The sequence below is a fragment of the Erpetoichthys calabaricus genome, chromosome 1 (assembly GCF_900747795.2).
Source record: "Erpetoichthys calabaricus chromosome 1, fErpCal1.3, whole genome shotgun sequence".
Taxonomy (NCBI): domain Eukaryota; kingdom Metazoa; phylum Chordata; class Cladistia; order Polypteriformes; family Polypteridae; genus Erpetoichthys; species Erpetoichthys calabaricus.
Genome location: NC_041394.2, coordinates 152,290,798 through 152,308,344, shown reverse-complemented (window position 1 = coordinate 152,308,344; position 17,547 = coordinate 152,290,798). Strand labels below are relative to the sequence as shown.

Genomic DNA, 17,547 nt, shown 5'->3' with positions numbered 1-17,547 from the left:
AGGCAATCTAGCAGTCCTACAGTTATAATCGGAGCCATTTTTACATTTGTTTAAGGGACTGCCCTTTATAGGATTAAAGAAATTTTGGATTTACAAAGATGAGACAAATGTCGTTTGTTTCAGATTAGTGAGTTTACATTTTCCTGGTATGAGTACATGTGGATATGTGCAGTCAAAAGTTTTAGAACACCCCTGTTTTCCAGTTTTTAAGCAGTTCAAGTCCAGTGAATAAACTGGAATGGTACAAAGGTTAAAAAAAATCTTTAGGTTACCAAAAACTGAAAAATAATATTTTAAGATTTATACAAAAAGTGCTTTTTCAGGGAACAAGTAATGGGCTAACAAAAGATTGGAAGTTAGTTAAGCCTTGATTATTTGATACATACAATTCCTACAGGTATCCCAACTTTTGGTGATTACCTACAAATCCTGTCTTTATAAAAGCAGTGTCGAGCAAACTGTGTTGCTACACCCTCTGAGGGATTATTTGTACAACATTATGTATGATATGATATGATATGACTATCATCATGATGAGAAAAAGGCAATTAACAAAGGAAGATAGACCAACCACTATAACTGTAAAAAGTGGTTGTCTTTCCTTTAGAGAAAATGCAAAGAAAGCCAAAGTGTCGGTGAGTACAGTTTCCTACACCATCAAAAGGAACTTGGAAACTGGTGGAAATTCTGTTGCTCATATTATGGCACAGGCTGGTAAATCATTAGTAATATCTTCAAAGGCCCTGCACAATACATGGAATGAGAAGCATCATAGACAATACATTCAGTCCTCTGTCATTTTTATTTGTAATGACTAGACTGATGCCCATTGTCAATGTTTCTATACAAACTCCCCCATTGTAATGTATACGGCAGAGTCCTTTGAAAAAAACACCATGAAGCACTCTGTCTGCTCTCTGTAACATGTCTATCTTTTCTGTTACTTTTTTCCACTCCTGTTCACATGTACCCACTAGCTCTCCCCATTTGCTTCTCTCATGACTTCTTAAAACTGTAAGCCCATCTTTCATCGATCCATCTTGGCATCAGGCAGAAGAACTCATCCCAGCTAATGCAGTCCCTTAGTCCTGTGCTGTCTGCCTGCCGTTACACTACTTCGAAGGCTAAAACTCCCTAGCACTGAATGTGAATGGTAGTATTTTCACGTAGTAAAACACAATGTGTTAATTTTAAGTTATAAATTAACAAACAAGTACGAGTTGGCAAGAAGTCCACCATGTCCTTGTCTTTGGCTGAGTGCTTCTCGTTCTCAAACCCTTTGAAAGCCATCGTTGTGGAGGGTAGTAGGTAGAACCCTGAAAGAACTCTGATACTAGTACCTTACAGGCATTTAATTTAAATCACTGGGCCTGAGGAACATTGGGCCATTTGGGGGTGCTGTGGCCTGGGTTGTTTTTATAGAGCAGAGTTGAGTTTGTGGTTGGCCTGCCAGTACTCTGTTAGCCTAGAGTTTGGGTGGCAGCCCTTGTAGCGAGGTTGTGATGCCAGGAGTTTTATTGGTGGGTTATGGGTAGTGGAGGTGAGTTTTTGGAATATGCTTGGGTCGGTCAGTGAGCAAGCCTGACCTGAGGTGACCTGAGAGATCAACCTTACTGAGACCATCACCTTTCTTTATTTTCAGATTTTGTGTGATGGGTACAGGTGAGCTGCTCATTGTGTACCAAGTTTGAAGTCAATAGGTGAAACGGTTTGCGAGCTACAGGTGATTTAAAATCCTGGACAGACAAACGAGGAGCCACGGTAGCATATTATAGAAGATAATGCATTGCAAACCTGCAGGGCAAAACCTGGGGGTTGGTGGCAGAAATGGCACCCCAGCCACCATAAAAAACCTCACACTGGTTCAATTCCATCTGAACTAGTGTGGTGCTGAGGTGTCACCCATTGCATGGCTGCACTCGGGTCCTAACCTGCGGTCCCAAGTTGGTTTGTCATGTGGTGGGTGCGGCAATGCGCTGTATCTGGTCGTGCTCCTAATACCACCACCAAACAGTGTGTTCATTTTTCTTTTTTTGTATGCAATGAGAAGTCAAGCAAAATGACACCTTTTATTGGCTAACTAAAAAAGGTTACAATATGCAGGCTTTCAATGCAGCTCAGGCCCCTTCTTCAAGCAAGATCTTGCTCAACATAGTCCGGTACCCAGTGCTACTGGGATCATAACAATGCCGGTATTTTTACTTCAATAAAATAAGTATTGCATTAGATGTCTTGTAACATACGTTGTGACACACATTACTGTTAATATAGTACCCAGCGTTGCTCCAGAGATTGTGCTGTTGAGTTTATCAATGTATGTTAAGTTAATAAACATAAATTTAGTGATTTGTGAAATATTGAAACAGATTGTTTCCATCAGGAGAAGCAATAATGCAATTGCCTGAGCATTTGTTTCAGGAAGTTTACCTTGTGGACGCTTCCACCGTTTCCTATCAGTGGCTGCTGTAGGCATGTGCGAAGCACGTAAATAAGCAGGTGAATGGAGTACAACAGACATGCACAGATTTCAAAATCCTTGACTGTAGCACTGTTGTTTGTTTAGTGTGTACATGGCCACAAAACTGGGGTTACTTCTGGAAAAATCTGTGTGTTAACCCAGTTTCTCAGAGACCAATATCCTGGACTTTCTACGCAGAATAAGGGTATACATGGTATTTTTGAAAGCAGGTTTCTGTAAATAAAAAGGTTATTAAAGTGAATGTACACACAATGAATCTCATGGGATTCTCCACTTTTTAATTCCCATTGGGTCAGTTTGTCTCCTGCTCTTTTTTGGGCACTTGTGGCCATCACCAGGTAACACATGCAGGCTCTGCAGATCTCTCTCTGTGGATCTCTCACTCGATGCTGTTGGCCTTGTTTGCCATGGTAGTGTTGTTAAGGCAGGTGTTTGCCTCAGTCAGCTACACTATGAGTGTTCAGCTATTGAATGCTGTGTTTATTCCAGGTTGTCCAGAGAACTGCTCGATTGGTGGCACTGTGGCAGTGCATGGGCTTCTGCCATGGTGTGCTGAACACAGACAACATGAGCATCCTTGGGCTGACCATTGACTATGGCCCTTATGGCTTCATGGACAGGTAAGGAGAATTTTGGCTAATGTGTACGCCAGTCACGTAAGAATAGAGAGTTTATTAAATAAGCCCTGCAAAGTCAGTGAAAGTGTCGCATGATAGGGTGTAGATTAGAGCACTAAAAAAAGAGTGGCATGTTCCTGTGCTGCTTGTTTTTCCCAGATTGTTGACCTGACATCACTGTCACTGCAGTCTGGAGGTGTCATCATTGGATAATGGTTCCTTTCTGTCTCTTAAAGGTTTGACCCAGACTTTATATGCAATGCCTCAGACACAGGTGGGCGCTACTCATACCGAGCGCAGCCATCTGTGTGCCGCTGGAATCTGCTCAAGCTGGCAGAGGCCCTGGTGCCCGACTTACCCCTTGAGGTAAGCCGAGCAGTGCTGGAGGAGTTTGACGCAGAGTTTGATGGCTGCTACTTGATAATCATGGGGACGAAATTGGGGCTGTTGAGACATCAAGTTCCAGAGGACAAGACGCTGGTGACAGAGCTTCTGGAGACCATGCACAATTCAGGTGAGTGGACATTAGCCATTCCTATAGGCACATCCTCAAATCCTGGAAAACTACCACCATCATAGTGAGGAGAGACATGCTATGTGTATACTGTTACATGGAAGAGCATATCAACATCCACACAGAAAATTACTTACATGTGTAGAGGAGAACTAAATGCATGTGTACACTGCATAGCATCATGCTAATTGAAAATATCGCCTATTTTGATAGATAATTCTTCACTGATAATTTTTAATAATATTGCTTTCCATCTTTCACTATTACCAATCAGTAGCCTAAAGCAAAAATGGTTTCAGTACAAAAGCAGGTGTTTTTAAACAACCACCATATGCTGTGCCTTCTTTAACAAGAAAATAAGAAAGAGAAGGGAAAAGAACTCTTTTTGCTCCAGTGCCTAATCAGAGCTTCTAACGGTGAAGGGTGTCTGTTACAAAGCAGCCACAGTAATAGCCTGCCTCTCTTAGCCTTGCTATTGTTATTGCTGATTTTGCTTTTTTTATAAATGACTATCATTTAGTTCCTTGTGACTAGCACTTTTGTTATTGTGCTTATTACAGTTACATTTTCCTGCAGGACCTCTACAATACAGCCAGCTATCACTGTGAGTTTAAACAGCACTATCACAATAATAAAATTCCCACAACTTTCCAACCTTAACCCAAAGGTAAACCAAACACTAACACCGGTTGAACAGAAAGACAATACCAGACACTGCAAGGTGGCAGGCCTGTCTATGTAACCACAATGCCTCCAGAGTTTGCAGCTTTTGTCCATTCTGCAGGTGTGGACTTTACAAACACCTTCAGGCTTTTGTGTGGAATTTCTCACTCGTGCCTTGGTGATACAGATGAGGATGTGTTGCAGAAAATTTTGAACCAGTGTGCTTCCCTTGAGGAGTTAAAAGTAGCTCACTGGCCCAGGATGGAACCTCGGTAAGACAATGCTGGACTGTTTAAACATACAAAACAAGAAAGTGTGTGTGGGTGTATGTATGTATATATGCATAATAAGGCTGTCAAATTACACCAAAATGTGACTTTGAATACTTTTTTATTAATAATATTGTTGCTTTTTTTTTACTCACGGTGCTTCTGCCAAGCATGCAGGACATATGACTCGTGCACTGGCACTCCTTCACAAAAAAAGAGTTTTCTGTACATGGAAAGTGACATGATCAAAGAAAAAAGTGGAACTGGGACACTTCATATGCCTGTAATGCATTTGTGAAACCCATACAGAATTGCTCACGATTACTTAAACACGTTAAACACACACATTACTTTAGACCCTTGGCTCATTGCCCCCTCCTCAAGCCCCCCACTTTTTTTTTTTTTTTTTGCATTTTTGGGCCTTGGATGCAAAACATGTACAGCCGTGCTCATCTATGTTTTATATAAGTGTCACAGCAAGTCTTGTTTTACAAAAGGATGTACTGTATGTCCTAAATGTTGCATTATAATGATTTTTAAGCATTTCCTTTTCATTTTGTATTTGGCAACCACTTTCATTAATTAAAGTTTCTACTACTAAGTAAAAACAAAAAAAAACTACATGGCAAAATTTTAAAATAAGTTACAAGATGTGTTTATATATTAAAAAAAAACTAAACAGGGATTATTTTTCAACCTTTATATATTTAGCAGAAATATAACAAATGCAACCTAAATACTTATTTTCATTATGCCTTTACAGTATTTTAGAAATTGTGTGTCAAGCCAGCAGCCTCCAAAAGATGAGTGTTGGTTGAGGTAGTTTCCCATTATGTTTAATGAGAAAGGAATCCAGCTTTTGTTTGCTACAATAAATGGCTAAATGTTTTAATGTAAAACAACAGCTAATCAGGGATCTCGGGTTCAAGAGTGAAATGGAGCAGATTGAAACAAAATGTATTTTATGGCGGTGGATAAGTGTTTAAAATCTGTAAGTAAACCCAGTAACCAAAAAGCATAGGAGTGCAGTGGGAAAATCTGTCCCTTTTACAAAAAATGATACAAACTAACAATTATAAATTATAAAAACACTGGAAGTGATGTGCAAAACACATACAGAACTATTACAGCATAACGTGTGTGGAGCAACATGATGCAGAGATTAGTGCAAGATAAAAAAACATTTTTTTTTTACATTCAAATATCACAGTTTGCCTTTGAATAAGGATTTTTTCATATAAATTCAAATTATATTCAAATAGTGAGGTTTGGTCTGACATCCTATCAATATCTATCTATACTAATATAAGGCAAAGCCCTCACTGACTGACTCACTCACTCACTCACTCACTCACTCATCAGTAATTTTCCAACTTCCCGTGTAGGTAGAAGGCTGAAATTTGGCAGCTCATTCCTTACAGCTTACTTACAAAAGTTAGGCAGGTTTCATTTCGGAAATTCTACGCGTAATGGTCATAACTGGAACCTATTTTTTGTCCATATACTCTAATGGAGGAGGCGGAGTCACGTAGCGTGTCATCACGCCTCCTACGTAATCACGTGAACTAAAAACAAGGAAGAGATTTACAGCACGAGTCAAACGCGGGAATGAAGGTAAATGACGTAAATTTTTGAGTGTCTTTTAATACTGTGTAAGCATACATATTAACACATGTGCAATTAAACGTGTGCATTTACGGGGTGATTTCTCAGGCTTAAAAGCTCGCCTTTTATTAAAAAGGTAAATGCAAACTGTTTTCATTCTGAAGGGCACAAACCACGTTAGATTTCAGCCGTTAAACGCGCAAAAATGTCGGTACACCAGATAAATAAGCGCAACATATTATCAGTTGTATGCTTACAATACATATAGAAATGTGTTAATCGTTAACTAATAGCATGGGATGGTGTTTTTCGACTCGCGCCTTCATTTAAACGATTCCATGTCTTGGTGGGTTTGCGTAGCTTATTGTCAATATCTTTACACCTGTTTTTAAGACTTATTGACTGAAACGGGCTTTCACGAAAAAAGTTAGGGCTTTGCTACAGGATACACCCTCCACAAGTTAAGGAAGTAAAAATAAAAGGTATATATTTCTGTTTTATTTAAACCTTTTAAGTTCGTATGCATAGCCCCATTTAGCTGTTTTAGTTTTTTTTTTTCTTTCTTCAGTAATATTTAATCTCCTTAAAGAAAAACAACATATGCATTTTACTTTTTTTGTATCTCTTTAGTAATATTTTAGTGTAAAAGGATAACCAGTATTTAAACCTTTTATGTTACTTTATAAAGTTATTTTACACAATGTTGAAAAATTAATAAGAAAGCTACATATTTTGACAGCTGCTGCTTTAATTTTCAATGAAATGAAAAAAGCTCTCCAAGAGAAAACGTCAATGAAGAAGAAACAGTTTGCACTATCTAAAAAGGAGAAACCCTCATTTATAAAGGTTTGCTGCAGATGACTTAACTGAAAATAAATGAATAGTTCCTATGTGTATAATACATATTTATCTATTTGACTTATGCCTTTATTCCAGCAACTTGCAACATCTGAGGTACAATTTGTTACATTACTTTTGTTTTTTGCAGCACAGGCAGGTGAAGTGACTTCCCCAGGGTCACACAGTGGTGTCAGTACCAGGATTTGAACTGACAAGCTCCGGGTTTGCTGAAATATTACTGAAGAAAGAAAAAAAACGAAAACGGGCAAATGGGGCTATGCATACAAATGTCCATCCATCCATTATCTAACCCGCTATATCCTAAATACAGGAGCCAATCCCTGCCAACACAGGGCACAAGGCAGGAAACAAACCCCGGGCAAGGTGCCAGCCCACCGCAGGGCGCACACACCCACACGCCACGGACAATTTAGAATCGCCAATGCACCTAACCTGCATGTATTTGGACTGTGGGATGAAACCGGAGTACCCGGAGGAAACCCAGACAGACACAGGGAGAACATTCAAACTCTAGGCAGGGAAGAGAACCCGGGTCTCCTAACTGGCACCTTTCACTGCGCCACCATACCGCCCGCATACAAACTTAAAAGGTTTAAATAAAACAGAAATATATACCTTTATTTTTACTTCCTTAACTTGTGGAGGGTGTATCCTGTAGCAAAGCCCTAACTTTTTTCATGAAAGCCCCTTTCAGTCAATAAGCCTTAAAAACAGGTGTAAAGCTAAACTTGCAGCACCGCTATTCAATTACACTTGCCTAACGCCTCTCCTAAGGGGAGATACTGTGGGATCTGGGCATCTGTCAAAGCACCAATCACAGGCCCGATTAGAAAGCGGGAAGCTGTGATTTGTCGTCTCCCTCCCATGTAACAATCACAGCCCGTGTTACAATGCACTATGTATGTATGTGTATATGTATATATGTGTATGTGTGTGTGTATGTATGTGTTTATATGTATGTGTATATATATGTTGATATGTGTGTGTGTGTATATATATATATATATATATATATATATATATATATATATATATATATATACTCCGCCCCCTGCTTGCTTCACTCGCCTACCCCTGGTGTTTTGAACCCGTGCCCGCTGGTCAGCCGTAGTTTCAGACGCGCGTTGTAGGAGCTTGCGTTGTTTTGAACCTGTGCTTGCCCAGCTTCTTAGGTTTGAGACACGCGTTGTAGGCGTATATCCGTCATTTGAGCTCGTTCGGTTTGAACCCGTGCCTGTTTTTCCTCCGCAGCTTCAGACAGTGGATAGGAAGTAAAGAACGCATTGTATGGCAAATCACAAAGATTTATTGGAATATCTCTTTATATACAATATTTGTAGTAAAGATGGTTTGTTGTCCTTGAATTATTTTTTCTTGGTATTGGAGTATTTATAAGTTAAAGTTTAATGTCAGATGAACGCTGAACTCATGAGAAGGCTACATAAAGTTGTCTATGTCCAAATACGCGCTTAGAGAGGTATATACCAACTTTGTCCATGGTCTGTGCTTGGGATTTGTTGATTGTTATGGCAAATGCAGGTTTACTGGGAAATTGGCATGTCGCCCAAGTGTAAATGGCAATTCAAGGGCAGAATTTGTAAGGTGAATTCTAGGAATTAAAACAGTATTGTCAGTATGTGATCCTGTAAGCATTTTTGCTTCAATAACATTGTTTGACATGGTGTTGATGACTAAACGTGTACCGTTGCATAAACCCTGTTTAGTATTAACGTTTTTTAATAGCATGACAATTGTTCCGATTTTAAGGTTAAGATTGTGTTGTGGCAATCCGGCTGGGTTAATAGTGTTCAGATATTGTAAAGGGAAATAAAGATGTTCAATGTCGTCTGCAGAATCAATTTTGTCAGTATTTAGAAAGAGGCGGTTTTCTCCAGGTAGTAATGCAATGACTTGGTTAATTATGTGATCTACATCAATATTCTTTGGACATAATATAGCCTGTCGCGTTAAGAGTGGTATCTGGTGTATTGTTTTGGAGGCGTGAGCGCAACTACATTAGTTCTTCCTTGTTTAGCGTTAGTAACATGGATAATGGATTGCACTTATTGTTAATATGTAGCATTTTCTGTGGTTGAATTGTTAAAAATGTATGACTGTAATGTGATGATTAAGTCATGCTATATAGTCTTCACGTGTGAGGATGACGAACCTTTAATACGGAGTGTTCGTTTATTCTTCTTACCCATTAGGTGTTGTGCCTGTGTCTTGTGTGGTTGCACTGTAAATATTGTATCACTGTAATGTGATTCAAATATGTTGTGGAGTCCGTATTTCGTTTCTTCGTATTATTACCCATCAGGTGTTGCGCCTGTGTTATCTGTGGTTGTCCTGTTAAAATTGTATCACTGCAATGTGATTCCAATATGTATTGTAGTCCGGTCTCTTGTTGTTTATGTATGACGTCGTTTGTCGGCGTGCGTTTTTTTAGAAGTGCGTGGAATATGCTGTGTAGTGTGTATGTTGATTTCAGATGCGTGTTGTAGGCGAATGCTTCTATCGTAGTATCTTCCGTTTTCCGAACCACAATTCGCTGGCTGTAATATGTTGGGCTTGATGTGTGACCCTTTGAGGACTCCGTAGTCTGTCCCGTTTTACTGTGGTGCGGGGGTGTGAGTCCTCTTTTTCAGTACTATCTTGGGCTTCTTTTGTGAACTTTTGTGGAGTCCTTAGACTATCGCATTTCACTGTTAGGCGGGGATAATCTGATTCAAATATGTTGTGTTGTCCGTATGCGTGGGGTTTCTGTATGATCTCGAGTGTTCGCTTGCGGTTGCTCTTTCGTTTTTGAGCCTCAATCTCGGGCTCGATGGGTGTGTGGGGTCCGAAGTCTGTCCCGTTTCACTTTGGGGCGTGTGTCTGACTCCCCTTTTTTGTGTGATATGGGCGCGTTGCCTCATTTCTTATTTCTGTTAGTGGAGGGGTGCTTTGTGTCTCATTTCTTATTTATGTTAGTGTGTGGACTCCGTAGTCTGTCCCGTTTCGTGTGCTATGGGTTTTGTGTGGGGCTTGCGTTTGACTTCTCTTTTTTTGTGTGCTAGGGGCGCGTTGCCTCATTTTTTATTTCTGTTAGTGGAGGGGGGCTTTGTGTGTCGTGGGTCTGAATCCTCTTTTTTGTGTGCGTCCAGTTTCGTGTGCTATGTCCGTAGTTTGTCCCGTTTTGTCTGCTATGGGCTTTGTGTGGCGCTTGCGTCTGACTCCTTTTTTTTTTTGTGTGCTAGGGGCGCGTTGCCTCATTTTTGATTTCTGTTGTGTGCCATGGGTTTGTGTGGCGCCTGCGTCTGACTCCTTTTGTTTGTGTGCTATTGTCGCGTTGCCTCATTTCTTATTTTCCGTTGGTTGGAGGGGGGCTTTGTGTGGCACCTGCGCACTACGTCTTTTACGTCCACGGGAAGGTCCCTGCGTCCATATCCGGTTTACCATTCTCGTTTAGTAATATGGATATATATATATATATATAATATATATATATATACTAGCCAACCCGCGGCGTAACATACGCCGCATAATTATGTATTAATGGATGAACACTTGCTGAACGACACAGTTGTCCAAATGGGGTGGGTTTGTGGATACCACTGTGAATGAATGAAAAGATGGACCTCTGGAGAGAGCAACATACAATTGTCCATGACTGAAAACGGGATCGTCTGTGACGATGGAGGCCACGCTGGTGAAAGTTACTTGTCGGTAGGGATAAGTTTCAGCACTTGTTCATTAAGGTGTAGCAAGTCTTCGTTGTTGACGCTTAATATAGCTTGCGTACTGGGTTGTTCCGGAGTCACAGTTCAGAAACACTTTTTTAATGTCTTTTAAGCACAGGGAAAAAAATTAACATGTGAAACATCCATATTGTAATAAGCCACCAAGAAAAGTAACATTGCAACAATGCATGCTACGATCCAATCGCTGTAAACAGAAGTGAAAACAAAATCGAGGCCGGTGCATTCTTTAACTGCCTTGTAGCGCAATGGTAGTGCTACTGTTTTGCAGTAAGGAGACTGTGGAAGATTTTGGGTTTGCTTCCTGGTTTCTCCCTGTGTGGATACCGCTTTGAATACTGAAAACACTGGTATATCAATGTAATGAAGTATTATTATTCGTATGCGTCCAGCGCTCTCTCTCTCTCGCGCGCCTGTATGCGTGTGTGTGTCGCTCGCTCTCTCTCGCTCGCTCGCTGCACGTGTTCCTGCAGGCATACCAGTAAGTGAATGAAAAGATGGAACTCTGGAGAGAGCAACATACAACTGTCCGTGAATGAAAACTGGTTTTGGCAGATGCATGCACATCTTTTTGAAAGTTTGGCCCTGTGCCTTATCAATTGTCATCGCCAAGGCAAATCTAACAGGAACTTGTCTTCGTGTTAAAGTAAAAGGCAAATTATCCGCGCCAAACAAACTGTTTTACACGCTGCATACCAACCCACGGCGTAGTATACGCCGCATAATCATGTTTTTTAAGCAGAGGGAAAAAATGAACATTTGCAAAATCTGTAACGCCGCTTTCAGTAAGTACAATGCACACACATTTAATTTGTCAGCCACTTTTTGCCAGCCGTCTTTTCTGGTTTGGGCTGCTTTTGCAGGGTTACCGCTTGTGCATATTAAATCTTGATATCCTTCGAGTAACTAATTAACTAACTAACACCCACCCACCCAGCTTGTGAGAAAAAAATGTGCCAGTTCTTTCATCATTTTGTTGCAGCCTATCAAAGACTTGCTGATCATGTTTTCTAGAGTCAATATACAGTGGAACCTCGGTTCACGACCATAATTCGTTACAAATCTCTGGTCGTAAACCGATTTGGTCGTGAACCGAAGCAATTTCCCCCATAGGATTGTATGTAAATACAATTAATCCATTCCAGACCATACGAACTGTATGTAAATATATTTTTTTTAAAGATTTTTAAGCACAAATATAGTTAATCATTACACCATAGAATGCACAGTGTAATAGTAAAAACATTGAATAACACTGACATAAACACCCAGGCTCCCTGCTCAGCTGCATGCTCTCTCTCTCTCTCTCAGCAGCACAGGAGCCTCACCAGCCCCCCCACCCCTCTCTCTCAGCAGCACACGAGCCTCCCCAGCCCCCCTCTCTCTCTCTCTCTCTCTCTCTCTCTCTCTTTCTTTCAGCAGCACACGAGCCTCCCCAGCCCCCCTCTCTCAGAAGCACGCGAGCCCTCTCTCTCTCTGTAACATTGCAGCAGTTGTATAAACACTTTTTTTTAAAATGAGTTTTAAGCACAGGGGGAAAAAAGGAACATTTGAACAAATCCGAACTTTATTTAAAAGCCAACCAAGATAGTAACATTGCAGGAGTTCACCATTTTTAATCAGGCGACTGACAGTAGTGGAGTCAGGCACAGAGAAGGTCAGCTGCTGAGAAAGCGTCTCGACTGTTGCAGGGCGGTGAAGCAGGTGAGACGCTAATGAAAAAGAGGCACAGGGCTTATTGGTTTTTAAAGACTGCTTCCTTCATTGTGTTTTAACCTCAGTTTTAAAGGATTGCGCGTCTCTCTGTGTCGCGCTGCCTGTGTGTGTGCCTCCGTCTCTCTGTGGCGCTGCCTGTGTGTGCGCGGCTCTCTCTCTCGGGCTGCCTGTGTGTGCCTCTGTCTCTCTCTCGGGCTGCCTGTCTGTGCCTCTGTCTCTCTGTCGCGCTGCCTGTGTGTGCGTGGCTCTCTTTCTCGCGCTGCCTGTGTGTGCCTCTGTCTCTCTCTGGCGCTGCCTCTGTGTGAACCAAGGTTCCACTGAGGTTGACTAATGAAAAGTTAACGTGGCTCAGAGCTGCATGTGGACTGTGGCACAGTCAAACAGAAATGACGGCATGTTTTCCGAGGCGTCGCGTCCGAGTTGGTGGGCGTGGCTCTGCGAGTTCTCGTCGTATCCAATGGTCTTAGAGTTGGTGGGCGTGGCTCCTTCCTGCATGCGGCATGGGTGTCTTACTTGTCGGCGGCTTAGTGAATCCACGCCCTTTCCGGCGTGCTTTCCATGGGTGGCTACTTCTCTTCTGGCTTAGTGAATTTTATATATATATATATATATATATATATATGTATATATATATATATATGTATATATATATATATATATGTATATATATATATATGTATATATATATATATGTATATATATATATATATGTATATATATATATATATATGTATATATATATATATGTATATATATATATATATATATATATATATATATATATATATATATATATGTATATGTGTATATATATATATATATATATATGTATATATATATATATATATGTATATATATATATATATATGTATATATATATATATATGTGTATATATATATATATGTATATATATATATATATGTATATATATATATATATGTATATATATATATATATATGTATATATATATATATATATATATATATATATATATATATATATATATATATATGTATATATATATATATGTATATGTGTATATATATATGTATATGTAGATATGTATATATGTGGATGTATATATGTATATATATGTATATGTAGATATGTGTTTATGTAGATATGTATATAGATGTATATATGTATATGTATATATATATGTTTACATAACCTCTTTAACACACTACTTCTCCGCTGTGAAGCGCGGGTATTTTGCTAGTCTGCTATATAATAAAATACTAAGTTCTGTGTGTCCAGTCCATCAGAGCAATCTGATTGGTTAGTTTAGCTTTGGTGATGCAACAAAAGAGGAAGTGTGAGTGTGTGACGCTTTAGGGGGAGTAAAGGTGCATTCTGAGACACCCACCTTCAAAGATGGAAAATTTAAAACTGGACAGGATGCCAGAAAGGTACCTCAAAAATTATAACAAGAGGCTGAGAAGCAGCCTTTACAGGAAAGTGCTTCAAGAAAGTGAGCACCACTGAAGAGAGGTTCAGACACTCGCAGATACAGTGGAAAAGCATTGAAGGTCCACGTAGGACAAGAGATAACAAATTTGTAAGTTATTCCATTACCTTGACCGTTGTTTTCCTACATTGTTTTGATCTCACAGGGAACTCTCCATGATGCTCACTCTTGCCCAGGCCAATCCAGTGCTTTTTCAGTTTTTGAACAGCAGGAAGCCAGTCATGCAGGAACTGGAGCGTGTGGAGCGTTACAGAGAACTGTCTCAACAATCGGAGAGCGACTACCTGGACAAACAGCGAGCTCTCTGGGTCAAGTGGCTGGACAAATACAGGTAAGGGCAGGTCAGTCTGTGTCTTGTCTGTTTGTGAGGTCACAGCTATACCATCATGCGGACAGTCTTATGTAATCTATAGGCCATATTCCAATCCCGTTTTCTAATAATTGGGACCTCTTCCTCATTACAAAGTAAAACCCTTCATTGGGTGTTTTTGAATAGACATCTGCCTGCTGGTGCACAATTGTTTGCTATTCAGACATGGTTCATGCTGCCCACCAGTGGAAGCATAGGTTTGCTTACAGAAACTAATACAAAATAAATTTAATTTGCAGCTATACTTTTGGCAAGTGGCGTATACTATTTACTGCTAAATGTATCACCCTGTGGCAAGAAATATTTGATGACACCGTCCTACAGCTTTACTCTCTTTATGATGTTCAAAGATCAAAAGAATCTGAAGTCAAATGATTATTCAGCTGACTCTCTGCATTTTTTTCTTCTAGGAATCGCCTCTCTATGGAAGTTGAAGGAGCCACGGATATTGAGGCACTGGCCACTGAGCGAATGAATATAATGAAGAGCAGTAATCCCCGTGTTGTTCTCAGAAACTATATTGCTCAGAATGCCATTGACGCTGCAGAAAGGGGGGACTATAGTGAGGTCAGCAGTCTCTATATATGCAACTAAAACACAGTGTTTGTGAATGTGGTGGCCCTAGAGGACAGTAAGGGTGCATGAGGGAGTATCAAATATTTGTCTTACTCTTTCTTTTTTGCAGGTCAATCGTGTTTTAAGGGTTTTGGAGCAGCCATTCTCAGATGAGGTGGATATACTTGATGATATCTGCTCTACGGATCGGACAGTAGATGAGTCTGCAGAGCAGATGGCCAGTGAAGGTACAGCAGAAGAAGGAAGCCCATCAAGAGCATTTGTCTCCTATGACAGTAAACCACCTAGCTGGGCAGTTGAGCTCTGTGTCACCTGATCCTCGTAGATTAGCAGGTACCTAGGATGTATAACGAGTCTCTCACTCTGGAGCAGATCTTCTGCTCAACTATGATGACTGAAACACGAACTCCTCATCATGGAGCTGTTTCTGTCTGAAGATGAGTGACCACTCACTATCCTGGACTCTTCAAAGTAACTGTTTTCCTGAATCTTCTTTTTAAAAATACCACCTTGACATGTGTAAAATGATTCTGGAAATACAATATATAATTGAACAAAGGGTAAGTTAGTGGGATTTATGACAATAAAAACTTTCAATGAAAGTTTTACCATTTTGGCTGGCGTACGTTGAATGGTTTGGATGGCTCTGATACTTTGTTTCCAGTTACCACTTTGTGAGCACAACCTAAGATTTTGGGCCAAAGGACAATGAAGGTCCAGACTTGTTGACAGGCTAAAATTAGACGAACTGAAATGAGAAACACACATCTATGTCAGAGACAATGGGTTTCCACTTACCCACTGGAGTTGTTTCCAGAATCAGTTTCATATGTGAATAATTTGCAAAATGTCTGGAAATAAATGGCAAGTAAAGAAATATACCAAAGAGAAATATATAACATTTAATATATAAATAGACAATATTTTATTTAGGGAAACTAACTAGTTAAATGAATGGATTGGCAGCCTGTCCAGGGTTTGTTCCTGCCTTGTAATAAGTTATTATTATTATTATTATTATTTTGCACCCATTGCTAGCTGGGTTCGGCTCCAACATCCCCCCAAGGACCCTGATCTGGATGAAGTGGGTTAGAAAATGACATGACTAGTTAAATAAAACATAATTAAATGAACAAGAAAGACTTATATTAGTTATTGTACACATTGTCCCCCACATTCTGGAGACTGAACTGGTGATGTAAACAAGTGGAGGTTTGTGTAGCAGCAGCTCCAGAAATGAACTGGTGCCCCTTTCAGGGCTGATTACTGCCTACTATTCAGTGCAGAATGTGACCTGCCAGGGCACTATATAGGAAATTTATTAGAAAAAGCAGTACAGTGTACTACTAAAAGTAGTTGAATTTCTATAATACATTTTACTAGACACCACTGGAGTGGAGCAGTGACTTAATGTGAACTTTACTAATTGTATGGTCCGACTGCAGTGGTAAAATTGACGATTAGGTCATTTCCTGACAGCCATTTATGAATGGCAAGTTGCACTTTATATACAGTAGTTGGCTTCTGTTCTGAAGTCTTCCAATAATTTTTTTGATATATAATATGCATTTTCAGAAATTGTGATATATTTTTACAAATGTTTTAGATACAAATTAGTCATTATTCATATTTTGTTATAACATTTTATTTTTTAGAAATTATTTTAGATGTGAGAAGGAGCCATTCAGTCTGTGTGGCTGCTTTGGTTGTCCCAGCATTTTATTTCAATGTAATTTAAAACTGTTGGGGTCTGTCCTTCAGATATTTGACATGGAAGCTAGGAAGGGTTCCTTCATACAAACGGAGGAAACTACCATCTTCAATGTACTTTTACTTAATTCCAGCTGGTATTCTTGACTATGTGACGCACAATTTTAAATGAAAGGATTCTGCTGAACCAATTTATTTAATTCCTTTGAGAATTTTGAAGACATGGATTGTGTCAAAATGGAGCCATCTCTCTCAAGACTAAAGAGTTTCATTAGGCATTCTCTTCAGTCCAGGGAAGAATTTAGAAATTGTTTTTTTGACATTATAGTGCTACTTTTTTGGTAGTAATTGTAATTTGTAGCCGAGGTGACCAGAATAGTAACTGTCATATTTTAATATAAAAGAATGAGTGAAATATAAAACTACAATAATGCAGTTACTTTAGAAAAGAACCATACAGTACTTATTAGTTAAGCTGTACTTTTCAGCTGAGGGCCTGAATGATAGAGTACTAGAAGCTCTTTATGCTATTTTTCCACTAACTTCAGGAAGCAGGCTTTTCTCCATCCATGACATTTCACGGCTCTCCTGGTTTTTGCTCTGTATGTGAAAGCTTTGTTGATGGGAATGTCTTCAACAGCTCTGGTCACTAGTTCCCACCTTTGTTTTTATGGAAATAAAGAAAATGTAGTCAAAGCATTTTAATTTTTTGTTTCATTTTACAACACACCCTTTGGGTGTTTGGATTTTTTTTTCTGTAATACAGTATTGTGAAAACATAAATACTAAATACCCATGAAATGTTTACCTTTTAAAATATGTGGACATATCAAGATTTGATCTTCATTTAAGGAGCATTTTTACATAAAGGTGATCGATAAAAGTGTGACTTTGCTATAATGTAATCAACAGTTAATGAACAGATATGTCATTTCTGTCTGAAAAAGTAAGTACACG

At 39.5% G+C, this 17,547-nt stretch overlaps 2 protein-coding genes across 3 annotated transcripts in view; both read left to right on the top strand.

Moving 5' to 3' along the window:
* Positions 1-16,351, top strand: part of selenoo1 (selenoprotein O1) — a 160,015-nt gene extending 143,664 nt beyond the window's left edge. The window contains exons 4-9 of the mRNA XM_051932222.1: positions 2,969-3,099; positions 3,333-3,610; positions 4,395-4,545; positions 14,080-14,265; positions 14,715-14,871; positions 14,990-16,351. Coding sequence (XP_051788182.1) covers positions 2,969-3,099; positions 3,333-3,610; positions 4,395-4,545; positions 14,080-14,265; positions 14,715-14,871; positions 14,990-15,205 — 1,119 coding nt within the window. The 3' untranslated portion in view covers positions 15,206-16,351. The remainder of the gene's footprint in view (positions 1-2,968; positions 3,100-3,332; positions 3,611-4,394; positions 4,546-14,079; positions 14,266-14,714; positions 14,872-14,989) is intronic.
* The window catches only part of LOC127529225 (SCAN domain-containing protein 3-like), a 146,749-nt gene extending 129,462 nt beyond the window's left edge, over positions 1-17,287 (top strand). Inside the window, exon 2 of one of the 2 annotated variants that reach the window (XM_051932231.1) lies at positions 17,066-17,287. The gene's annotated coding sequence lies outside the window, so the exon portion shown is untranslated. Of the gene's footprint in view, positions 1-16,344; positions 16,487-17,065 lie in introns of those variants that run through there. The other variant, XM_051932238.1, reaches the window with a different exon arrangement.
* The last annotated feature ends 260 nt before the right edge of the window (positions 17,288-17,547 follow it).